The 24,611-nt window shown below is 34.5% G+C and overlaps 4 protein-coding genes and 1 non-coding gene across 6 annotated transcripts; 2 read left to right on the top strand and 3 right to left on the bottom strand.

Annotated features, from left to right (window-relative positions):
• Positions 1-105: 105 nt before the first annotated feature.
• On the bottom strand, positions 106-8,228 carry LOC109809080 (putative ALA-interacting subunit 4). Of its 2 annotated transcripts, XM_020372303.3 has the most exons (8): positions 8,003-8,228; positions 7,624-7,682; positions 7,465-7,539; positions 7,251-7,367; positions 7,053-7,123; positions 1,387-1,690; positions 980-1,269; positions 106-458 (listed from the first exon to the last, which is right to left on the bottom strand). In XM_020372303.3, the coding sequence occupies exons 1-8, from the start codon at positions 8,061-8,063 to the stop codon at positions 401-403; spliced, it is 1,035 nt and encodes a 344-aa protein (XP_020227892.1). In that variant the 5' UTR covers positions 8,064-8,228; the 3' UTR covers positions 106-400. The 2 variants fall into 2 exon arrangements, with proteins under 2 accessions (XP_020227892.1, XP_029129417.1); XM_029273584.2 differs by lacking the exon at positions 8,003-8,228 and having other exon boundaries at positions 7,455-7,539; positions 7,624-7,651.
• A 1,286-nt stretch (positions 8,229-9,514) lies between these two features.
• TRZ4 (tRNAse Z4) lies at positions 9,515-15,143 on the bottom strand. The gene is made up of 11 exons (XM_020353744.3): positions 14,751-15,143; positions 14,620-14,664; positions 14,464-14,518; positions 13,949-13,992; positions 13,451-13,867; positions 13,014-13,279; positions 12,775-12,922; positions 12,622-12,672; positions 11,468-11,871; positions 10,714-11,368; positions 9,515-10,063 (listed from the first exon to the last, which is right to left on the bottom strand). The coding sequence occupies exons 1-11, from the start codon at positions 15,096-15,098 to the stop codon at positions 9,743-9,745; spliced, it is 2,754 nt and encodes a 917-aa protein (XP_020209333.1). The 5' UTR covers positions 15,099-15,143; the 3' UTR covers positions 9,515-9,742.
• Positions 15,144-17,965: 2,822 nt separating this feature from the next.
• Positions 17,966-18,039, top strand: TRNAN-GUU (transfer RNA asparagine (anticodon GUU)). Its single transcript has one exon. It is a non-coding gene; the product is annotated as a tRNA-Asn (tRNA).
• A 210-nt stretch (positions 18,040-18,249) lies between these two features.
• PNSB3 (NDH-dependent cyclic electron flow 1) lies at positions 18,250-20,026 on the top strand. The gene is made up of 6 exons (XM_020372638.3): positions 18,250-18,604; positions 18,717-18,827; positions 18,943-18,999; positions 19,426-19,488; positions 19,619-19,681; positions 19,783-20,026. The coding sequence occupies exons 1-6, from the start codon at positions 18,398-18,400 to the stop codon at positions 19,870-19,872; spliced, it is 591 nt and encodes a 196-aa protein (XP_020228227.1). The 5' UTR covers positions 18,250-18,397; the 3' UTR covers positions 19,873-20,026.
• Positions 20,027-21,629: 1,603 nt separating this feature from the next.
• On the bottom strand, positions 21,630-23,473 carry DELTA-TIP (delta tonoplast integral protein). Its single transcript, XM_020371739.3, has 3 exons — positions 23,231-23,473; positions 22,710-22,957; positions 21,630-22,214 (listed from the first exon to the last, which is right to left on the bottom strand). The coding sequence occupies exons 1-3, from the start codon at positions 23,355-23,357 to the stop codon at positions 21,846-21,848; spliced, it is 744 nt and encodes a 247-aa protein (XP_020227328.1). The 5' UTR covers positions 23,358-23,473; the 3' UTR covers positions 21,630-21,845.
• Positions 23,474-24,611: the final 1,138 nt, after the last annotated feature.

Below are 24,611 nucleotides of genomic sequence, written 5' to 3'. Positions count from 1 at the left end.
AGTTAAATTCATAAATATAATTAATTTGTAATGTAACTAATTAATAAAATGCATGCACTTGTAATTTGTAAACCTGGCCAGTGGTTCTCTGCTACCCTCGTCTCATAAAAGCAACTTCTTCACATTTTATTCATTTTTCGTATGACTCTATACCGAATATATTTGTGAAGAAAAAACTTGTTTCAGGAGCCGTGCTTATTACCCAAATCTTGTTTATCTGTAACTCTGGTTTTCAACAAGAGGAAGAGGAACAGAACCAAATTATAAAAAGAAAGAGAAACGTTTATCTATACTCGAGTTTCAAGTTGTTCCGGTAGTCAAGAGCAACAAAACAAGCCTTGCCACACGAAGAAGTGGAAGATAGAGAATTGTCAAATTCAAAAGGCGGGAATCATACTTGTCATTTGATTCCACCCGGATTTCTGTTCCAAGACAAGTAAGACGGATCCCCAAGAGGTCTGCACGTAGAGCAATCATAAGCAATGTCAGCTCACAAATACCATGTACTAAATAAGACTATGTTTGGATACAACTTAAATAGAATTTTTAAGAGCTTCTTTATTGAAAATGACTAGTTTTTTCCCATTGAGAAACTCTAAACAAAACTCTTATAAACTTTTATATAAACAGGCTCTAAGTAAATAAAGAATATAATCCAAAATATTTATCAGCTTCTCTCTACTATATCTACCCCATATCTTAATGTTGTTGAGAGGATATTGTAGACCAAATGCTAAATTTTAAGATGGAAAACATGGTGAGGAAAACAAGGGATATCAACTTTTTTGGGGAATTGGAGATGGAGGTAATTAATATGCACCAAATTAAGTTTAAAATTCAGAAGTTTGTGTGGTATAATTGGAAACTGCCAGTGCAAAACCATGATCTTTGCCGACTTTTTCTTTGCCCATAATTAAAAGTAATGGTAGATCCATATAACTAACTATAAAGGGTGAGGGCATATTAATGTTTCCTTCACCTTGGCTTGATGACATACAGAAGTATGAAAGTTATAGCACAGAACAAGGATAGGCCTCCAACGATAAGGTATGCCGTCCCTACGAAGGGATTTTTTCCTCCAATCAAAGTTGTGGTTGAAAAAACCAGCCTCTTTCTGCCTCCAAACAAGTATGTGTTATAATTATTTTCTATTACTATTTCTATCTCATCATTCATTTCAAGGTCAGTCTCTATCTTCCCATACAGTTTTCTGAATGTGGGTAGTGCTGCCGATCGCATCCAAACGATAAGATCCTCTTGCTGACTCAACTGGTGCATGCCATAACACACGTTATTTCTTCTTTTTATATAGTATAGTAATGTATTTTCTCACACACAAAAAAAATATATGCAAAAGAAGGTAATAAAATGAAGTATATAAATTACGGGTATACTCTCATTGAGTTTTGCACCGCCAATCAAATCTCTGCTCTGAAAATTTTTGGGATAAACATTAGAGCCAAATTTGGACCTTTGGTCACTCCCCCATGCAATGTTCTTTTTGTTGACTGTCAAGTCTTTGTTGCTGGTTAAAAATCTGTATGTGTCATTGAAGAGACTCCATGCAATGAGGCCACAGGGAACAATTGGCTGATTAGTATCTGTGGTCTTGTCTTCGGGAAAACAATTGCCTAAATCTCCTTCAGCTGCCTTATTCCGCAGTTGCATGTCGTTTCTACTCTTAACATATCTGCAAGAATCAGCCAATGTTGTGTCAGCATTAATCAGCATAAAATGGGGGCAATAAGAAGTGGTTGCACAGGGAATTACTTTGTAAAATTCAATATTACTTATTTTCGTTATGTTCAACTATTCACTTTATCTTTTAATATATATTTAATGTAATTTATTACCTGTTTTAATAGGATTATAGTTGTATTATTTTATACGTGGCATATAACCTAGTTGTTAAGAAATCTCCTATAATCTCACTCTTTCTTGTATAACTCCTGTAATCCATCACATTCTTGTAAAAGCATATATCTTGTTGTCTATTTAAGAAAGAGAGGCCGCAGAAGGCAAATCAATTATTCAAAACAAAAACTCTTGTCATACTATAAAATATTTTTTGGTCTCTTGATATTTTGACATGGTATCAGAGCCACAACTCTAAACCGTGGTCAATTCTTGTGTTCTGGTCCATAGAAAACGTTATTCTTGTCTTGTGATCTCGTGGGTGTCTTCGTGACTTATCTTCCTGGGTGATCTGGAGCAAGCAAAGTGATTTGCAATCAGGTTTTGTTTCAAAGTTTGTGCCTTCTATTTGTGCATTTTCCTAGGTTTATGATTTTGTTGTTGTGTTCAATTGTTGATCCTTATTACTTCATTATGTCTTATGATAAGTCCGATTCCTTTCTTGTTCATTTTAATGGAAAAAATTATTTTGCTTGGGAGTTTCAATTCAAATTATTTGTCAAAGGGAAAGATTTATGGGGTCATATTGATGGAAAAACACCAGCAGCTACAAGTCCAAAGAATTTGGCAAAATGGGAAATTAAAGATGCCCAAATCATGACCTGGATACTTAGCTCAGTTGAGCCTCACTTTATTCTTAATCTGAGGCCTTATAAAACTGCTAAGGAAATGTGAGATTATTTGAAAAAGGTTTATAATCAAGAAAACATAGCTAGGAGGTTTCAATTGGAGTATGAGATGGCTAATTTCACACAAGGGAATCTTTCAATTGAGGAATATTTTTCTGGTTTTCAAAATCTTTGGGCTGAATATTCAAACATTATTTATGTTGGTATCTCTGACGAAGCCCTCTCTGCTGTCCAAAAAGTGCACGAAACTAGCAAGAGAGACCAATTCTTAATGAAGTTGCACTCTGACTTTGAAGTCACTCGTTCTAATCTGCTGAATCGTGACCCAGTACTAGCTTTGGATGCTTGCTTCAGTGAAATTCTTCGAGAGGAACAACGCATGGCAACTTAAGCAACCATGGAACACAAAACCAATTCTAGTGCTCCTGCTAATGTGGCCTATGCAGCATAAGGAAGAAATAAGAGCAGAGATATGCGTTATGTCCAATGCTACAATTGTAAAGGATTTGGTCATATTGCGAAGGATTGCCCACAAAAATTTTGTAACTACTGCAAGCAGCAAGGGCATATCATCACAACCTATCCGATTCCACCTAAAAGAAAGCAAGGAGTTGTTTATCATGCCTCTATTGGTACCTCTAGTTCTACTACATTGCCTGTTTCAACTTCTGTTCCTACACGTCCTGCAAACACACTTACTCTTGAAATGGTACAATAGATGATTCTTTCTGCATTTTCTGCCTTTGGACTCTTAGGTAATCCTAATTTTTCTTCTAAACCTTGGTACCTCTGTTTCTCTTTCCAATGTGCAAAAGTATGATGGAAATCAGAAAATTCACACAGCTGATGGCAACTCTTTGCCTATCAGTGCTATTGGTGATAATTTCCCCCTCCTTGATTGATGTTTTTGTGTCTCATAGTCTTTCAACAAATCTTATTTCTGTTGGTCAATTGGTTGATCATGATTATAATGTTCAATTTTCTCGTTCTGGTTGTGCTGTGCAGGATCTAGTGTCCGGGAAGATAATCCTTAAGGGACCTAAAGTGGGACGACTCTTTCCACTACACTTATCTTCTTCCAAAATTTGTCCTACCTTTCCTTTACTTTCTTTAGTCTGTATTGATGATAGACAAATAAATAAAATGTGGCATAATCGTTTAGGGTACCCAAATTCTCATGTACTTAGTACCTTGTTGAAATCTGGTTCATTGGGCAATAAAGATTTTTCTGTTCTTTTTGATTGTACTACATGCAAACTTGGCAAAAGTAAAGTTTTACCCTTCCCAAATAATGCATCTCGTGCAACCCATTGTTTTGACATTATTCATAGCGATATTTGGGGGATTTCACTTGTTGCTTCTCATGCATGTTATAAGTATTTTGTCACTTTTATAGATGACTATAGTTGATTTACTTGGGTATACTTTCTTCGGTCTAAGGTAGAAGTTTTCTCTGGTTTTCAACGTTTTGTCTCACTTCTTGAAACTCAATTCTCTACCCACATAAAAATCTTAAGATTTGATTCTTGGGAAGAATATATGTCTCATGAATTTCAAAGTTTTCTTCAAAATCAAGGAATCATATCTCAGTGTTCTTGTCCATCCACACTGCAACAAAATGGTGTTGCCGAAAGAAAGAATCATCATCTTCTTGATGTAGTAAGAATACTTTTTCTTGAATCATCTGTTCCTCCTCGCTTTTGGTGTGAAGCACTTTCTACTGCTGTTTATTTAATAAATTGGTTACCTTCTCCAACATTACAAAATGTTTCTCCTTTTTTTAAGTTGTTTGGGCATTTTCCTTCATACTCTGATCTTCGTATTTTTTCTTGTGTTTGTTTTGTACATCTTCCTGCTCATGACGTAACAAATTTACTGCCCAATCTGTTAAGTGTGCTTTTTTAGGATATGATATTACTCAAAAAAGGTATGCTTGTTATGATCCACAGTCCCATCATATTAGAATTTCTAGGAATGTGGTTTTCTTTGAAAATCAATATTTTTTTTCTTCGTTTATTGAACCACCATCTTCCTTTTTATCTCTTATGTCACACTTTGCAGATTCTTCAACAATTGTGGAACAGTTCAAGCCTAGTTTTGTGTATGAAAGACGTCGTCAAGTTGATCCCAGTTCTCTTATGATTCTGCCCTGACACTAGATCTTGTCACTCTTGTCATACCTCTTCATCATCGATCCACTCGACCGTCTAAACCCCCTGACTAATATGGTTTTTATACACATGTATCTCTATCAACTACCTTGTCTTCTATTTGCATTCCATCTTGTTACACACAAGCTATGAAACATGAATGTTGGAAATAAGCAATGCAAGAAGAACTGCAAGCACTTCAAGAAAATTACACTTGGGACATTGTTCCTTGTCCTCCCATTGTCAAACCTATTGGAAGTAAATGGGTTTTCTGTATAAAGCTTCATTCTGATAGCTCTTTGGATCGCTACAAAGCTCGATTAGTCGCCCTTGGTAATAAATAGGAATATGGGGTTGATTATGAGGAGACATTTGCTCCTGTTGCCAAGATGACTACAGTTTGGACCATCCTAGCCATTGTTGCTTCTAAATCTTGGCCACTACATCAAATGGATGTGAAGAATGTTTTTCTTCACGGTGATCTAAAAGAAGAAATCTACATGAAGCTTCCCTTTGGTATGACTGCCTCCTCTCCTAATGATGTTTGTAAACTACGTCGTTCTTTGTATGGGCTTAAACAAGCTCATCGGGCTTGATTTGAGAAGTTTCTTACTACGCTTCTTAATTTCTCCTTCACACAAAGTCAATATGATTATTCTTTTTTCTTCCACAAGTCTCCCACGGGTATAGTTCTCATCTTGGTTTATGTGGATGATCTAATCATTACGGGAACTGATAATGGGTTGATTACTAAGCTTCAAGCAGTGTTACATGCAACATTTTGCATGAAAGATCTTGGCCAACTAACATATCTTTTGGGATTGGAGGTACATCATCGATCCAATGGCATATATTTAAACCAACATAAGGACATCCAAGATTTGATCACTTTGGTTGGTTTAGAAGGAACTACTTCAATTAATACTCCTATGGAAGTAAATGTCAAATACAGGAAAGATGAAGGGGATCTTTTGGCTGATCCAACTATCTATCGGCGTTCGGTAGGAAGTTTTATCTACCTAACGACAACTCAACCTGACATTTCGTATGTTGTTCACCAAGTCAACCAGTTTATGTCTTCTCCTCGACATCTTCATTTTGTTGTTGTTCGTCGCATTATCTGCTATCTTATAGGGTCCCTTACACGTGGGTTATTCTTTCCTAGAGGCTCACCCTTACAGCTTCTGGCATATAGTGATGCTGCAAGGTGTCTGTATACTCGTCGGTCTACTACAGGTTGGTGTATGTTTCTCGGCGGTGTCTTCATTTCTTGGAAATGTAAGAAGCAAGATCGTGTTTCTAAATCTTCTACTGAGGTTGAATATCGTTCAATGTCTTCTTCTTGTTCTAAAATTGTGTGGTTACGCAGTCTTTTAGAGGAGCTTGAATTTTCACGGCCTGACTCTACCCCTCTTCATGCTAATAATACAAGTACTATTTAAATTGTTGCAAATACCTTGTTCCACGAACGTACCAAACATATCGAGGTTGATTGTGACTAAATCAGGGAAGCCTTGACCAGTAAAGTCATCTATCTCCCTTACATCTCCATAGATCTACAAGTGACTGATATCTTTACCAAAGTTATGACTAGACAACGCTATTAGTTTCTTGTTGGTAAATTGTTGCTGGTTGACTTACCGAAATCAATTTGAGGGGGATGTTAATATATATTTAATGTAATTTATTACATGTTTTAATAGGATTATAGTTGTATTATTTTATATGTGGCATATATCCTAACTGTTAGGAAATTTCTTATAATCTCTCCCTTTCTTGTATAACTCCTGTAATCTCTCACATTCTTGTAAAAGCATATATCTTGCTGTCTATTTAAGAAAGAGAAGCCGGAGAAAGCAAATCAATTATTCAAAACAAAAGCTCTTGTCATATTGTAAAATATTTTCTGGTCTCTTGATATTTTGGCAATCTCAATGGTTGCTTTTATTTTAAGTTTTACTTGCAATACAAGAAAACTGTCAATTTTATATTCTTTCTCGTGATTTTAGTTAAGTTCAACTCTTGTTGTTAACACTGAAAGTGACATGACTATACATTGCTAATACTGCTGCAAAAACTTTCTAGTGTCAAATTACTACATAATTTTCTGTTAGATGTTAGACTGCAAGTGAATAAGGACATCAAATTTGAAAGTTCATAGTAAGTCCTATCCCTATGAATTCATGCTTCTTAATCTTCAAAATTTTAACTTGTGAAAGCTTGCAATGATGATGGAAATGAGATAACGAATTAAATAAAGGAAAGCCAGCACAGCGAATTGATGAGTGTACTTACATACGAGTTTCTAGCAGTTTCAAGTTGGCAGAAATAAGGAAGATTTTCTGCAAAGTGTACATACCTGCGATGGTTCTGGTAGTAGTTGTCAAGCTGATAATAGATATAAATAGGAGCTTCCATTTCATGCTCAACCTGTGAAGTTTGCAACAAAATTGTTTGGTTTCAATCAGGTATACAACAAGGAAATGCAAATGGAAAAAACAAGACTCTTGTTCAAAACAAAAATCAACACGTCTTATTTCAGAGGAGTTGTACTAACAGTCCATTTGATGGTGCAGGTCTTGTTGGTGTCATCGCTTTGAATATATGAATTTGCATTGTGAGCATATGAGGGAGGAAGGCATCTATCATCATATCGGAATATAGCTTCCTCCACCTGAAATGCATCAGTATTTCTTTATTTATTGATGAAACGTTCAGCTTCAGCACAAAATCTCATTTGACACTGTGTAAGTATGTATACGAGATGTTACACTCTCTGATGCAAACAATGTTAGAAGACCAATAGGGATGTAGAGGATTCCGACGACAGAAAATGTGGCAATGACCTGCGAAAACAAAGGGAAAATAATCACTGGTCAACTGTTAGAACGTTGCAAAACCAAATGAGGTATGTGTGCTGAACGCTATACCCATCCAGGTGTTAGAATTGGTTTCCATGCAGGAAGGTCTTGCTGTGAAAATTGTGTATCTACAATTAAAAAAATAAATGAGCAATAATTCAAACACAAGTTTGTGCATGAAATGACCTCAAGTCCTTCAGATTTTAGTGCAAATGTAGCATTTGAGCAATTGGCCTTACAAATAGTTAAACAAAGCACCGAAAAAAGTTGGATGCTTATTGATTATTGAAAGAAACAGATGGTTATTTATTTATCTATTGGAATGAACAATTGTTTTCAAGTTGCCACATGAGATTTACGTAACTTTGTTAAGACATAGAAAGAGGGCATGTTAATGAGAAGAAATTAAAGGAAAGAGGAGATTTATGTAACAAAGTGAAGAACAGACATATAGGTTTCTTGGAGGCTTTCTTGGAAGAGGGAGCAGATTCTTCGTCTTTGATATCCATGGTTAATAAAAGACGAATAAAGGTGATCGAAGATAAGTGAGAGAGATAGAGAGAGAGAAAGTGTAATGCAATGGAGTTATGGTTAAGGTTTGAAGACAAAGCAGTTTACAACGTCCGTGAACCGCAGAATGACAATGTTGAATTGGACCATTTCACCAGCGGAACTACCGCTCGCCCCCCTAATATCTCCTATTTTTTTATTTATATCTTTTTTTTTTTTTGAAGTATAGTATCAATACTCAAGAGATTCGATATATACAATATAGATTTTTTTTTTCTAACATAACTTATTAACTTTTGCAAAAAAACTGTAAATACACACAAAATAACAACTTAGTTAAGAGACAATAGATTTTATCATTTATATCCATCAATATTATAATACTTTCAAAATTCATAACACTTCTTTTTTTACTTACAAAAATTGCTTTTTCATATATATTCACATATATAAATAACTTCTTTCTATTGAGGCACTTCGTGCCACTATTAAAAATAAAATAAAATAATAAAAGTATATTGATCTAATTGATGTTATGATTAATCTATTAATTTTAAGTTTTTAAATTTTTTAAAAATATATTATTTTAATTTTTTAAAATAAAAAAGTATAATGGTAAAACAAATGTGGAGATCAACTGAAAAAGATATCTCAAGATATCTCTTTTATATATTAGTACGGGTCAAGACATTTCGTGCTTCTAATAATTACACATAGATAAATATTAAAAATTATAGATAATTATTTAGAAAAAATATAAGATTTTTTTTTACATTTTAAGGAGTATAATAGTACAACCCCAAGCGTGTGGTTCAGCGGTAGGGGTTGACACACGCTTAAGCAAGGTCAAGGGTTCGAATCATGCCTTGTGTATGTTGTCGCGTTAAATCTTAGGGTCAGTTATCTCACCCTTTGAGGTACCTCCAACGTAGTGAGGATATTAGTCACTGTTATCGACCCTAGATACTCCAGGAACGAACAAAAAAAAAGAGTATAATAGTCCACTAAAAAGTGGAGACCAAGAGGATGATTATCAAAATATATCCACTTTATATTAGGTATAGATAAATATATATGTATATATATATATATATATATATATATATTCCTTTTTTCTTAAATATATTTTTAATCTCTATAAATTATAGCAATATTAACTTTGGGTCTTACAATTTTTATTAATTTTTATTCTTCTGGTTCATTTCAATTTAGAAATTAAACTCAAAACCGAATAAAAACTTTGAACACTATAATTTTGTCCAAATCGAATAATACTATTTTGTAGTCAGCTTCATGTTTTATTTTAGTTATATAGAATATTGATTCCTTTAACTCTCATGTATTGTATTGCACAATTTACTATGAAATGTTAATTACTAGAAAGTATCTGTGTGTGTGAGAGAGAGAGAGATCGAATGAGATGATTTTTCATTGCCGGAACACAGAAAAATGTATCTGAAAAAATCATTAAATACAATGCTAAATTAACTTCGACAAATAGTGTTGTGTTTGGTACATGCCTTAACAAATGATTCAACAGCGGTCAGAACGTAATAACCCCTAAAAAAATGAAGTTGGGCGAACTGCAAGGGCAATCTAACAAAGAACGCTACCATATTGTACAGCATATAATCATAATTTAAAAAATAAAAATTAATAATACAATGGGGTCATTGTATCAAGAAGCTGAAGTCACAGCAGCTTCTACCACATCATCTGACTCGTCAACCATCATTTCATTTTTGAAAAGCAATTTCAAATAAGGAAGAACCTTGGGAAGCACTTGCAAATCAGCTACATTGATACTCATCATGTCAAATGCAATACATGTTTTATGCATGTGCGTTTCATCGAATACAGGAATTTTAGGGTATCTTTGGCTGAAATGGGTCAGTACGGTTCGATATACATTAGCAGAGTCTCCCATTTCTATGGCTTCGTTTGTGGTGCTGTGATTTCTTGCTATAGCCTCCTCTACCATAGCATCCTCAAAAGTTGCCTGTATCACAATTGGCAAGTCTAAAGTTAACAGCAGCCACGTTAGTTATGGCATTGAGCAACCAGCAAAGCTCTCTAGAGTTGGATTTAGTTCATATAGACATTGTTGAAGGAATACATCAACATGGACGATAATATATATTTTGAAATTAAAGCATTCATTGCTCAAGGAATTGAAGTAAAAAAAAAATCATAAATAAGACTACCCTTTTTTATATATAAATCAAAGAAACATGTCGATAAAAAATAATTATGTAATTTAAAGCAAAGGCGTCATCGAAGACACAAAATTCTATAATGAGGGAGAAGTATCGAAGCTTTGAGAAACAGAGCGAGAGGCAAAATATGTTGAAGCTACAGGACAGAAGTTAATTAATGTGGAAGACGGCTAGTTTTGCAAAAGATTTACCTATTGAACAAAAAACTTCCAGATTTGAGGCTTGTTTATCATCGCTGGATCTGAAATGTAACTAGGATCGCTAATGTTTGAAATCGACTCCAACCCACCTCACCCCAACCGACCCTCAAAGACAAGACTAGAATACTTAAGACTGCGTACATGCTATACTGATCTCATTCTATACCCGTTTAAGACATTTTCAGCAAATGCAAAATCGTTAAAAGCTCAAACAACATCAAGAGATTACTTGCCTCATGTATAAGAACTGTTGCACCACGAGATGCTTCTATTAGCTCTGGGCAGGGCCTTGTGTCACCAGAATATACAATCTTCCAGCCTGGTATCACTTTTCCGACACTATTAGTCCTCTCTTCTGCCTTTAAAACTACACCAAATGCCTGTGGGCAATGTACAACGGGAAAACTAATCAAGGCCTTCAGACCAGCTTCCTGGATTACCTCCTTGAATTTCTTTAGGATAGGAGAGACTGCATCTTTGTCAACAGGACTACCTGGTCTTTTAAAATAGCTTTGCATACGAGATCCTTTAGCAAACAAAGTTGAATCAACTTTTGATGCATTTGAGTCCCCATTATTATTGTTCAGGTTCTGAGAACTAGCCAAGTTTCCTTGGAAATCATCCTCAAAAGCATCCAATGAAGCTGCTGTGGTATGCTTGCAGTCGAGAAACAGCATATCTAAATCTTCAAGTCTTTGGTATGCATCTAAATATCTCTTAAGCTGCCTTGGTCCTATAACAAGCACTGGTTCATGAGGCACCCCCCTCAGCAAATCACAGCGCCGAGCAAGAATCCTGGCCAAGCCTGTATGATGATCAGCATGAATATGTGAAATCCAAATGCACCTTAAAGTTCTCACAGCATCATCAGCACCAGTAACACCATATCTGTTTCAAAGGGATACATCAACTAACAGTTCATATTAAAAGAGCAGTCAAGTGAAGTATATAAACATTGAATGAATGTTAAGGATATGATAGAATTGCCTTCTTTTAAGTTGTCCCAAGGTTCCTTCACCACAATCCAAGAGTAAACCTCCTTTTGAGAAAAGATTTATATATATTGAGCTCACATTTCGGTATTTTGATGGCTGGGATGAACCAGTTCCAAGAAGAACTATCTCTAAGTCATCTCTCCTTATATTTTCCAAACAAGCAGGAATACCATTTGCACATAGCCAAGGTTCCTCAATCATCATCTTACGATCCACCACAGGAGTTAAATCCTCCTTTGTCTGACTAGATTCTTGCCAGAGCTGACTCACATGCTTAACTGCTTCTGAAACCTCAGGAATCTCTGACAGTAACTCATCAATGATTTCTGAGGTAGCCACCGTAGTAGGAATATAAGATCTATCCAACCCAAGATGAGCAAAAGGACGCAAAGTAAACTGCATAGAGAGTAATATATCTATCAATATATGAACTTGATGAAAGCAAGAGATACAGATCAATTAAGAGAAAATATAGTCCTAAGGTGACTAATGACAAATATATCTGGGAAATAATTGGAGCAGCACTAAAAGCAAAAGATGATAGCAACTCTTGTAAGGTAATTTGATCATGTCAGAAGATTAATAGAAGCTCCAGTGAGAAAGTATATCAAATGGAAGATCACTTGATTAAAAAGGATAGATGAGAGCCTAAGAAAAGTACATACTCTACATGGTTTTACTTCTACAGGAAAAAAAAAGGGGGGTCATAAATGCTGCTTCAATACATTTATTATAAAATTTTGGCATACCAGGTCCAGGAGAAAATCACTCTCCAAGGACTTGACAAGAAAAATCCATTATTATATTCTTTCTTAGTGATTCATTGAATCCAATAAATTTTAAATTTTAATTTGTTCAAAGACAAAAAGTTAACAACCTGAATAGATATGTTTATTTGAAAATCAGATGAAGTTATTTAAACTTGTAAATTATTAGGTATAAGCACAGTGCTTTAAGTTGTCAAAAATAATAGGCTCTTATTAAAAAAAAATGCCATCAACAGTCATGTAATTAGATATATGGAATCCAAAATAGGCATGCATTGTCACAATAAAAAGCTGCTCAGACAGTCTGACTCCAAAGATTTTATTTGAGTTCTACAAAGAACAAATAAGTTAATGGCCAGGCCACATCAATCTTCCATACCTTAAGAAGATTTTCAGCAGAAATGACTTCAGAAATTTCTGAGAAAGAACCCTGCAAAGTAGCCAAATTAAACAAATTTAATTAGACTCATTTATGACTTGACTACCTTTGTCTAGGAAAACAAATTTCATCTTCTATCACATTGTGACAAACCTCACTTGAAGCAAGAGAGCCAATTTTTGAGCTATTATGATTAGGAAGAGACCAAAATCCTGGAGCTGGAAAGAACTGAGGACACAAGTAATTAAGCCGCGTTGCAATTCTTGCACTAGCTTTCAAAATAGGAATCTCTACATTCTTCCTGCAAACAGCATGAGCAAACCAGGTGTAATCACTAATAAAGCAGGTAGGAGAACGAGAAAAAGGAAAATGCAGAGAGACATAAACTTTACTTTTCATGTCCAGCCATGATATGTTGTGCAGAACCGAATTTCCTCATCCATTTTTGGTAATTTGAACAACTCACAACAGATGCAGGAGTTAGGTGAATTACACAAGTGACAACCTTACCACCCTCTGGTAGGTTGTCCAGTTGATCACAATAGCTATTAAGTGATTGTACAGACAATAATGCTTCCAAATGGGATTCTGTTGGGCAATCCACAAGGAGTACAATGGGACCAGGAACAGAAGGACCCAAGACATCACTTGGATGAACCTATTGTAGCAGACAAACAGTTACTTTATAACGTATGAAAGCCCAACATCAAATTAAAATAAACTAAAGCATGTGTAATTGAGATTGAACTGAGTGTCTAAAATTCTGTTTCCTTTCCAAAATTTCCTTCTACTCTGCTTTGGGTAAATAATGTTGAGTTTTGAGACTAACCATGATATTCTGGTGATCAGATTTCACCGAGTTTCCAAGTTGCAGTTCACGATACTTTGGCCCAGGTCTGAGACCAAGGGCTTTAGCTTTCTCTGGATCAAATTTTCCCTTGATTTCAGGCAGTTCACAAACATATACTACAGACATATCACCGGGTTTGGCAACAGGTTTCTTTTTGCCATTGGGGGAGTCAAGGGTTTCAATGCAGTTTGGTTGTAGGATAGTGGCTGATATTTTGACCACCTCATCATCAATGAGAACAATGGGGTCCAAAAGCTTGCTTTGATGTGGCACAGTGGGTTCATCAGTGTTGAAGATGGGACCAAAGCTCTTTGTGTGAACCATGGCAGCATTGGGAATAAAAGATCTCATGGCATCTACTAAATACTTAAAATCTGATGGGCCCCATATATTAACCTGCAAATTAGAATAAACTATCATTTATAGTCAACATATATGATGAAGATGGAAGACTATATGAAGTTAAATGCTACTTACAGACATCCCCTCTTCTCCCATGCCAGCCAAAGTAAGCAGTAAACCTGCAAGTTGGGAAAAAAAATTATGAGTATTTCAAGGCCCGTCAGTTCTAGATGAATCACCAGTCTAACCAGTAAAGAAGAAACAATATACATATCAAATTTTAGTAATTGGTACATTGTTAAAGAAAATAAATGCTATTTTCTGCAACATATGGATCATGACTAAGGGTCTAATCAGATAAATTTCTCCATAAGCACTTATGGGAGAAAAAAAAAAATATATATATATATATATATTAGCTGCTTCATAAGCTAAAATTATAGCTTATACATAAATTAAGAACCATAACTTGAAGAAGTTAATATGAGAGTTCTCCAAATTAATTTCTGAATAAGCTAATTTTAGCTTTTGGAGAAGATTATTTAATTTCTCCTTATTTTCTTCTTCTATAAGTGCCTATGGAGTGATTATAGAGAAGTTTATCCACACAGACCCTAAAACATTAAGGTTATTAACAATCCTATACAGACCTGGAAGGCCGCCCGCGGTCTCAGAACATACACGAGAAAGAAAAATGTGATCTATCTGAAGAAAGATGAACAATAGTAAGACAATTGTAACAAACTAGGCAATTCACATTCGGAGAAAAAAAAAAGGGATTAAAGTTGACGATATATCGCAGACACCTTTGATAACTTAATCTTATGCTCCGTGCAAAACCTTTGCAATCCCTGAATTGAACATTATATAAATTGAGATAAGCAGATAAAAATATGGTTAGAATATTGAATATTGAATATTGAGAGGGAAAAGTTACCTCGCCAGCATTAAATATAAACCTCTGATTGTCGAAGAAAAGCAGAACGGAAGGAGAGGTGTCTTGAGTATCCATTCCAGTCCCCAATATCTGAAGGTAGGATATGGTATTGATAGGGTTAAGCTTGCGAACTTTGAGGGGCAGGTCCTTCTTGGAGGCGTCTCTGCCTTGGGCCCTTCGCTTGTTGAAGGTGGGGTCCATCGGCGTGGTGGTTTTAGTGCGGAGGTTGTAACGGTGTGGTTTGGCGGAGGCGGTTATGAGAGAGTGGAATTGGAGGGAGGGTTTGGAGAAGAAGGGAGAAGAGAGAGAAGGGAAGAGACAGTGACGAAACTTTGAAAGTTGGGCCATGGACTCGGCCTTTATCTGAATTCTGAAGAGGGTTTAAGCCACCTTAAAATAAAACCCTTCCTTTCCTACTACTCCTCTCCTTAACATTTTTTCTTTTCCAACTTCTTCTTTTCTACATTTTTATATTTTTTAAATAAAATTATACTAAACTAACACATCCATGTAAAACAAAGGTTTAACTTATAATATAGTTTCTTTATGAGTTTTTTATTCTCAATTTCTTCTTTATACGTAAAAAAATATTAAATTAGTCTCTCTATATATAATTAATATATATTAATTTGGTCTTTATCATCATTTATTTATTCTCTACTTTCTTAAACATTTTTAATTTGATCTCTAAATATATTAAACATTATTAATTTTATTTTTATATGTAAAAATTAAATTAAAAATACATTACAAATAAAGAGATCAAATTTAAAAAGTCTTATATGTATAAAAATTAAATTAAAAATGTGTAAAAGATTACCAATAAAAAAAACATCAAATAAATAATATTTATGCACGTAGTAGCAATTTAATAGTTTTTACGTATATGGAATAAATTGATGATTCACAATATATATAAAAACTAAATTGTATGTTTAACTTAAAATTTATTAGTTCATGTTGATGGAAGCTCTCTTGGGAATGCAGGACCTGCAGGTTTTGTGGGATTAGTTCGAAATTCTGATGGCAAGTGGTTGTGGGGATTTAAGGGAGATATTAGAATGGCTACTAGCCTTAAAGCTGAATTGTTAGCTATTTTACATGGTCTTCAATTATGTTGGACTCGAAGGTATCTGTCTGTTCTCTTGGTTTCAGACTCAAAAATGACTTTGGAGTTAGTCAAGCAACCAATTCAACATACTCACAGGTATACGGGGCTCCTCTGTCACATTAAAGAGTTAATGGTCAAACCATGGACTCTTAGTCTAATCCATTCTTTGAGAGAAGGAAATATGTGTGCGGACATGCTTGCTAAAATGGGGTCTAATTCTAGAATTGCACTTTTGGAGCTCGAAGATCCTCCGCCTGGGTTAGAAGCTCAGCTCTTTGCTGATGCCATGGGTCTCCCCGTGTTACGGGATTAGTGTGGCTTTCCCTTTATTCTTATCTTTTTCTTTTTCTCTTCTTCTATTGACATTCAGTATAAAAAAAAAAAATCTCTAACTACTTGAATAGTATTTTTTATTATTATAAAACAGACACTTCCTTATAAAAATCTTATTACTTTAAGTATATGTCAAAGAGTTTAATTTTATTTTTGTTCGTCCCTGGAGTATCCATCGCCGATAATAGTGACTAATCTCCTCGCTACTTTGGAATAGGGATGGCAAAGGGGTGGGTCGGGTACGGATTTCATGATACTCGTCCCCGTCTCTGCGACTCAAACTTATCTTTGTACCCGTACCCATACCCGTCAAGTATGTAATTTCTGTCCCCGTCCCCGTTGGGTATCAGGTATACCCGTAACCGTAAAAAATTATTATTTTTTTTTTACAAAAAAAATATATAATATTTTTAAATTATTTTTTCATTATATTATAATTATAATTAAATTATTTCTCTATCTCATATTTTAATCAAAAAATTTCTTAATAATTAAACAACTATAAATATTTCACATTATAATAAATAATTACACATAATAAAATATTAAATTTTTTTAACATAATTCAATTGGGACGGGTACGGGGACGGGGCGGGTATGTATATACCTGTACCCGTACCAATACCCGGTTTGACATATCGGATTTTACCCGTATCTGTACCCGTACCCGGTCAAATCGGGTATTCGGGTATTACCCGCTGGTACGGGTTTATTTGTCATCCCTATGTTGGAGGCAACTCAAAGAGTGGGATAGCTGGCTCCAAGATTTAACGCGACTGCATACACAAGGTAGGATGCGAACTCTTGACCTTACTTAAGTGTGGATCAACTCCTATCGCCGAACCATATGCTTGGAAAAATATATTATAAAAGTACTTTTTTTTTTCTTTTGCAAAAGTTAAAGAATGTGAAAAAATTATTGACAAGTTCGTAAATATTTTATCTAGTATCAATAAAATTGGTCAAAATTAAGATAATTAAATTCTTAAGCATGTGTTGATGGATGTTTAATTCATAACCATAGACAAAAAACAATAAAACACCTGTATAAAATGAACACATTATAAAATAGTGACTACCTTATACAAATAAAATTGAGTGTGAAAGATTTTATAATTATAAGGTATATATCTTTTATTAGAGATAATTATTTTCAAATCAAATACCATCATTATAAATTTTCTCTTCTAAATATTTAATAAAATTACATATTTAGGACTCAAATTTAAAAATATTAATTAAGTTTCAACAATCTCTGTATATATAAAATACTTAAATTTATAACATAATAATACAAAATTACTTTTTTTTGTTGCAAAAGCTCAAAAAAGTGAAACGAATTCTTTACAAATTAGAAAATGTTTTTATCAAGTATCAATAAAGATCGTCAAAATCAATAGACAGTTATTCTTAAGCATGTGAGCTTAATTTGTTACCATGCGTAAAAAAACAAAAATACATCGATGTTTATTATTAATGCATACATATATGAAAACCAAGACTTCAAAAATACATTACATATTTTTTAATACAATTTTTGAAGTTGATCAGGGTAACATGAGAAAGACGTGTTAATGCAAATAATATTTTTCTTTGAACATTTTGTGAGTACTTATAATATTTATAGGTTACTGTCGTTGCATTATCCTATTTTAGTTTCATCTTTGTAAAAGTTATTAAAATGAATTTGTCATAATTTATTTTTTAAATCTTGGTTCTTTAAAATAAATACGCAGGGATTTTTGATGTTTAAGTGACCCATTTATACTAAGCTGGAATAGCTCAGTTGGTTAGAGCGTGTGGCTGTTAACCACAAGGTCGAAGGTTCAAGCCCTTCTTCTAGCGTCTTTTCCCGATTTTTTGTCCATCACTTGATTCTCTTCCTACACGAGCCGTTCCAAATGTCCAACCAAATTCCTTATTCAGGCCCACAAGGCCCAAATCAACCACAATCATTTGTTTGCCCAATTGCCCGTAGTTTATCCGTTTATTAATTCATTTCTTTCTTTCTCAATACGAATATAAATATAATCTATTGTTAATTTGTTATTGAAGGTTGCACCTATGCAAACCGAATAAGATAAGATCATCACAAGAACAACCACAAACGACAGAGCCATTCTAAAAGGCTCAAATTGAATGCAAAATATCCTCATCTCAAAACAACACAACACATAACAAAAAAAGCTTAGAAATATCAGTGATGTCACTCCTCCAACTCCAACTCACTTCCCATGCATTGTGTTCTATCTCTCCATCATTCCATAATTTCAGACCCAACAAACCCTCTAAGCGTCTCAGCTTTGTGAGAACTAAAATTAGAGCAGTTGGCACAGTCCCCGAGAGGGACTCAGGCTCTGAGACCACTGACCCTGATGAGCCACCATATGTTGGGTTTGTATTTGTTAGTGTAAGTTCAACAATTATGAACATGTAATGTAATCCTAGCTAGCTGCATTAGTTAACTTACCTTTTCGTAGTTGAAATTAATCTCTAATAATGCTTTTGGTGGGTTTGGTCAGTCTGTGTTGCTACCAGATGGAACACCAGATACGCACTTTCGTTCTGCCCCTGGTGGCCAGAAGCTTAGGGACATAATGCTGGATTCCAATATTGAGCTCTATGGACCCTATGTAATAACCCCACCTTCTTAACATTTTTGCTTTCAACCTTTTTATTTGCTCTGTAACAACTATTTCATTGTGTGAACCAGTTTATATGTTTTTGCCAATATGTTACTTTTTCCAGGCCAGGCCTTTGTTAAATTGTGCAGGGGGTGGAACTTGTGGCACATGTATGGTGGAGGTGAGTTATGTATAATAATAACCTTTTAAGTTTTAAGGCGTGTTTGATGGGGGGAATTCTTGTTAAAAAAAAAAAAAAGAAGCTATATTTCCTAATAGAGTATTCTTATGGGAAAAGTGAGAATCTGTAAAATTATAGTCACACTCATGAGTCATGATAATATTGTACAAATCTTTTAAACATACCAAATACATCCTTAACATTGTCATGAATATTTATGATTTTTGAAAAGCCTGATTCTTAAGGCACCTTTGTTAAACAATCTATAACAACGAAACTCATCTTTTACTGGGTAACGTTTCAGAGAAAACGGATCATTTTCCCCCATTGAAATTAAGGCACTTGTTTTAGTATATATTATATAGTATCATAGTTAGAGATCAAATCAAATAATGTACACTACTAATTCTATTTTGCACTTGTTAGGTTCTTGAAGGCAATGAGATTCTAAGCCCTCGCACAGATAAAGAGAAAAAAATACTAAAGAAGGTAATAAACCGAATGTAAACTTGATAGTCAAAATGAAAATTTTGTCCAGCATTCTTTTACTATGAACTATGCTTGTCCCCGGGAAGAGAATTACGGCTTTGTTATCTTTTTGTTTTCTTCCTATATACAGAAACCAAAGAATTGGAGATTAGCATGTCAAACAACTGTTGGTAAAGCAGATTCTAGAGGGGCGGTTCGTGATTCTTCACTCTTGAACCTTAATAAAAAAAAAGTTGTACTGTTAATATGTATGAAAATGAAGCAGAAGTATATATTGATTTTGATTTGATGCAGGTTTTGATTCAACAATTACCAGAGTGGAAAGGGCATGAATGGAAATATGCAAAGCCTGGAGAGTCGGACTGGGAGTCAGAATCTCCATAAAAGGAATAATATAAAACGAATTCTTCGTATGCCATTTTTGTTTTGCTTTTCATTGCAATTAGGACTTAGGATATAATATTCTGTTGTTTAGACCCAAGAGGAACTTCAACCAAGAAAATATAGTAAATCTCGTTCGCATTTTTACATTCCTTAATTTTTAGTGGGATCCACTAAATTGTTTAGTAAAAAAGTTAATACTGTGTTTGTAGAAAAAAAAATCAAAATAAATATCATTAGAAGAAATTTAAGAAGAAAAACTGGAGTATACTTAATAGTGAGAATGTGCACATAAATTTATATTTAAATTTTATTATCCGTTATTGTAAGTCTTATACTCTTATGAATAAAAAAATTAAAAAAATAAATATCATTATTACAATAACAAAAAGTTGGACACAAATTAATTAACGTATTGATATTATGTTGCAAGTCATGTTTATAGGCACCATTGTCATGTATATAATACAATTATTGATATCCATTTGTTTCTTCTCAAAACTAATATTTATGTGATCAACTTTTTCGTTTCATCTATCTCCATTTTATATTTCATGATTTATGTTTTTTTTTTGTGTGTATTGTTCCGGGTAAAAGATCGTAATGATATGTTTGATTTATGAAAAATAAAAAAAAAGTGAAAAAAGAAAGAAAAGGAAGCAAAGATTTTTTTTTATCTACTTTCCTCAATATCTATATATATATATAAAAAAAAAAAAAAAAACAAGTAAATACTTCTAAGTACTAAAACCCAGTTTTGTTTTTAGGTAAGCTTCAAAATGAAAGAATAGGATATCAGAATTCGAGAAGAACAGAGAAGATGAAAATTGTTGAGTCATTGTATGGTGACGAAGAAATCACACGGATGAATGTTCTTTAGTTTTTAGGGACTTTCAAAAAGTTTAGAGGAAGCTAGGGAAGCATTGGTTGTAGTCCTCTTTTATTATTTTTTAATTGTTATACTTTAACGTGTTCACAATTTGAATATTGAAGTAAAATTCTAATTAAAAATAGCATACAGAAATATAAAAAATAAACCATCAAATTTTATTTCCTATTTCTCTCAAACTAAACCATCAAATTTTTACTCATTTATTTTTCTACATTTTATTTATTACTTATTTGTTTTCTCTTTATCGAAGGCACTCGTAGTCTCTTATAATAAAACAAATACAAAGACTATTACACATTGCAATTACAGGCTGTAAGAGTGCAATGGTGGAAGTGTTGAACACTTAACAGTAGCCCAATGCAACTTTTTGCCATCCCGGCCCAGGGGACGCATGGCCCTTTCTACCTAAATGTTTCCACTGGATGTGACCCAATGCTTGTTTTTACTACCTTGTACTCTATTGCTTGGATTCCTTCCACTCTTAACTTTTTTAAATTAATAACTCCCACTTTTCCTGGCCCCATTCACACTACTAATATCTGTTACACTTCCTTTTGGCCATACCCATATCAAATGCACTCACCATGCAGTTCCATTGCTTAATCATTAATCATTTTCGATCAATGTGTTTTTACCCTACATAATAAAAGCCTACAGACAAACCTTTTCTATTGCACAATTGCACCTTTTTTTTTGGGTACACAAGTCAACGACAAATTATACCTACTGATAATTCCAACAGAATACAATGAAACGTAACGTGTTTTTCTTTTGTATCTGCTTTATGTTTGTTTGCCCACTTTCATTTTCCTAATTTACCGCATAAGTTACCTGTTTCTATGAAAAGCATGTTGATTCGTGCCTTCAATTAAAGAAAAGCCATAAATGAGATATATTTCTTTTTTAAGGGAAAAAAAAACTACATTAGCAACCTCATGAATTCTTACAACAAAACAATGACTCCCAACTTTACAATAAATGCAAAAACAAAGGGATAAAGCTGAGAAGAAAAGAAGGAAAAGCAAGAGTTACTTATCCTCCTTTATTACAGAGAAATTAATTAAAACATGCAATGATTAATGAATCAAAATTCAGTGGCAAGAGGTGCATGCTGGGTAGGGATGAAGGCATAGGTGTAGATAAGACCAGCCAAGCCACCACCAACAAGAGGTCCAACCCAGTAGATCCAGTTGTCATGGAAGTCACCACTAACCACTGCAGGGCCAAAGGAGCGTGCAGGGTTCATTGATCCGCCAGAGAATGGTCCTGCTGCTAAGATGTTCGCACCAACAATGAAACCTATGGCAATGGGTGCAATTGTTCCCAATGAACCCTTTTTGGGGTCAGCTGCTGTGGCATACACAGTGTATACTAATCCAAATGTGATGATAATCTCTGTAACAACTCCTTCACCAGCTCCAACTCCAGCAGCAACACTGTGGATAGGAGTAGTCTGATAACAAATAACAACCACTTATTAGTTTCTTTTTTAACATAAATAAAACTTGTTTTATTCTCAGAATTTGGAATTCTAAAAACATAAGTAGGTTAACATCTCATTTATTGGCACCTTTTCATACTAGTGACACACTATTATTCTTTTTCTAACACTTTTTTTATTAGAGTGAAATTTATTAAAAATCATGAACTTTTTGAGTTTATCATCTCATTTATTGAGTTTTTCTCCTGATTTAATGGTGGAACCACCTAAATTTGTACTTTTCAATTTACAATAAAGAGAGTATCGGTAACATTTTTCTAACTTATAATAAAAAAATGTGAAAAATATATTCATCAGAATTGTAATACTCAATGTCCACTAATTAATGTGATGAATAGCCAAAGGGAAGATATGGCTCTTCTTATGCATGCATGAATGACAAATATGCCATGTTTGTGACACATATAGTTGAAATCATGTGCAAAAATGGGTGAAGTTTGAACTTACAAAACCAGTGATAAACTTGAGGAGTAAGCATGCAACTATGGAGCCAAGAAGCTGTGCAATCACGTAGAAGATACCAGTGAGGATGGTGATTTGGCCCCCAAGAGCCAAGCCAAAGGTCACAGCAGGGTTGACGTGGCCACCAGAAATGTTGGCTCCGACAGAAACAGCGACGAAGAGAGCAAAACCGTGGCAAATAGCAACAGCTACCAACCCAGCAGGATCAAGAGCTGCATCTGATGTCAACTTAGCTGCAAAACAATCAGAAGAAAAGTCAAAGTCTTGTTCATATTAAGAAAACACAACGTTCTTAAACGTTTGATTTGCAAACTTCTGCATGTATAGGTACATATAATTCAATAAACTTTGTTACAAGAACCCTCACATATGCACTTTTCGTTTATTACTTTTCATTTATATTTACGAGTTATTTTTTGCAATGATAAACAAAAAAAATGTGCTACTTGGATGTGACTCTAGTGATAAAGATCGAAGTGGCATTGTAGTAAAAGAGGACGACTAACCATAGGCTATGGCTGAACCAACACCAGCAAAAACAAAGAGCAAGGTTGAGATGAACTCAGCAATATAGGCCTTGATGGAGCTCAAACTGAAAGAATCATCGAAACGTCCGAATGCTATGCCAGCCATCTCCAGAAGCTTCTATGAGAACCTCAAAGATGGAGAAGATAAGATAAGGAAGTGTTGGGAGTTAGAAATATAGCACAAAAGGCTTCTATAGAGACCAATATATATACTAGAAATTGTCAAGTTATCAAGGCTTATTATTAAATAAGTTCACGACGGGTTGCTTTATTATCAATATTATTAAGAAAGAAATTACTTTAAGATAAACTAGTATGACAAGTAAAAAAGTTTTTATCAAAAAGAGATGTATTTATTTTAAAATAGACTTGAGGTTGGGATATAAGGGTGGATAGTATAGGTATGGTATGTTTGAAAGATAAAAAGGGAATGTGGTTATGTGCATTATATGAATGCATATCCAATGAGGTCTTTTTGTGGCAATCTTAGCTGGCAGTGGCGTGATTCATTAGAAATGTCCGGAAGCTGATAAATGATTCCATCATGTGAGTATTGTAGAAAGTGGAGTAGAAGTGGTGTTTGGTGGGGTACAATTAATGTCATAAAACAAAAGGGATGGATGGACTACTGAGCATGAATCAAATTTGGGCCACAAGTTCCACCGTCCATTCTCTAAAGATCGCCAGGGACTGTGCTCTCTGGAATTCAAAATGCATCAACACAAAAATTCTTACATGTTACTATCATGATATGTAAGGCCCGATAGTATGATATTGTCCGCTTTGGGTTAGGTCCGCACGATTTTGTTTTTGGACTCCTTTCCAAAAGGCTTCATACTATATAGAACGGTGAACACTCTTATAAACTAGTCAATGTTCCTTCATTTTACAGATGTGGGACACGCTGCCTGAACATCACAATATCAGGAAGACTTTCGACACAAGGCACCAAGTTCGGATCTCTTCTCCATCGCGAGGCACAACATTGAGGGTCTTCCCGCATCAAACCCAGCCGAACCGTTAGCTCTGATATCACTTGTAGGGCCCGATAGTCCACCTGTTTCTCCACCATAGTATGATATTGTCCACTTTGGGCTAGGCCCACACGGTTTTATTTTTGGGCTCCTTCCCAAAAGACGTCATACTATATGGAATGGTGGACACCCTTATAAACTAGTCAATATTCCTTCATTTTACAGATGAGGTCTTTTGGGAAGGAGTCCAAAAACAAAACCGTGCGGGCCTAGCCCAAAGCAGACAATATCATACTATGGTGGAGTAACAGGTGGACTATCGGGCCCTACATGATATAATATATATAGTTTGTTACTTGAATATGTTGGAATTCAAGTGTAAAGCA

The sequence above is a fragment of the Cajanus cajan genome, chromosome 10, assembly GCF_000230855.2.
Source record: "Cajanus cajan strain Asha chromosome 10, NIPB_CcT2T_4, whole genome shotgun sequence".
NCBI classification, from domain to species: Eukaryota; Viridiplantae; Streptophyta; class Magnoliopsida; order Fabales; family Fabaceae; genus Cajanus; species Cajanus cajan.
Note: the sequence above shows the minus strand (reverse complement) of the source record. Positions and strands in the feature narration are given on the sequence as shown.

Coding starts and splice junctions, on each gene's coding strand:
- LOC109809080 (XM_020372303.3), bottom strand. CDS start 8,063: ATGGATATCAAAGACGAAGAATCTGCTCCCTCTTCCAAGAAAGCCTCC. Junction 1,691..7,052: donor TACTACCAGAACCATCGCAG/GTATGTACACTT, acceptor TGATTCTTGCAG/ATATGTTAAGAGTAGAAACG. Junction 459..979: donor CTGTATGTCATCAAGCCAAG/GTGAAGGAAACA, acceptor CTCTACGTGCAG/ACCTCTTGGGGATCCGTCTT.
- PNSB3 (XM_020372638.3), top strand. CDS start 18,398: ATGTCACTCCTCCAACTCCAACTCACTTCCCATGCATTGTGTTCTATC. Junction 18,605..18,716: donor TTGGGTTTGTATTTGTTAGT/GTAAGTTCAACA, acceptor GGGTTTGGTCAG/TCTGTGTTGCTACCAGATGG. Junction 19,000..19,425: donor GTGGCACATGTATGGTGGAG/GTGAGTTATGTA, acceptor TGCACTTGTTAG/GTTCTTGAAGGCAATGAGAT.
- DELTA-TIP (XM_020371739.3), bottom strand. CDS start 23,357: ATGGCTGGCATAGCATTCGGACGTTTCGATGATTCTTTCAGTTTGAGC. Junction 22,958..23,230: donor TGGTTCAGCCATAGCCTATG/GTTAGTCGTCCT, acceptor ATTGTTTTGCAG/CTAAGTTGACATCAGATGCA. Junction 22,215..22,709: donor TCAAGTTTATCACTGGTTTT/GTAAGTTCAAAC, acceptor ATTTGTTATCAG/ACTACTCCTATCCACAGTGT.
- TRZ4 (XM_020353744.3), bottom strand. CDS start 15,098: ATGGCCCAACTTTCAAAGTTTCGTCACTGTCTCTTCCCTTCTCTCTCT. Junction 13,993..14,463: donor GACCGCGGGCGGCCTTCCAG/GTCTGTATAGGA, acceptor CCCAACTTGCAG/GTTTACTGCTTACTTTGGCT. Junction 10,064..10,713: donor CAACAGTTCTTATACATGAG/GCAAGTAATCTC, acceptor ATTGTGATACAG/GCAACTTTTGAGGATGCTAT.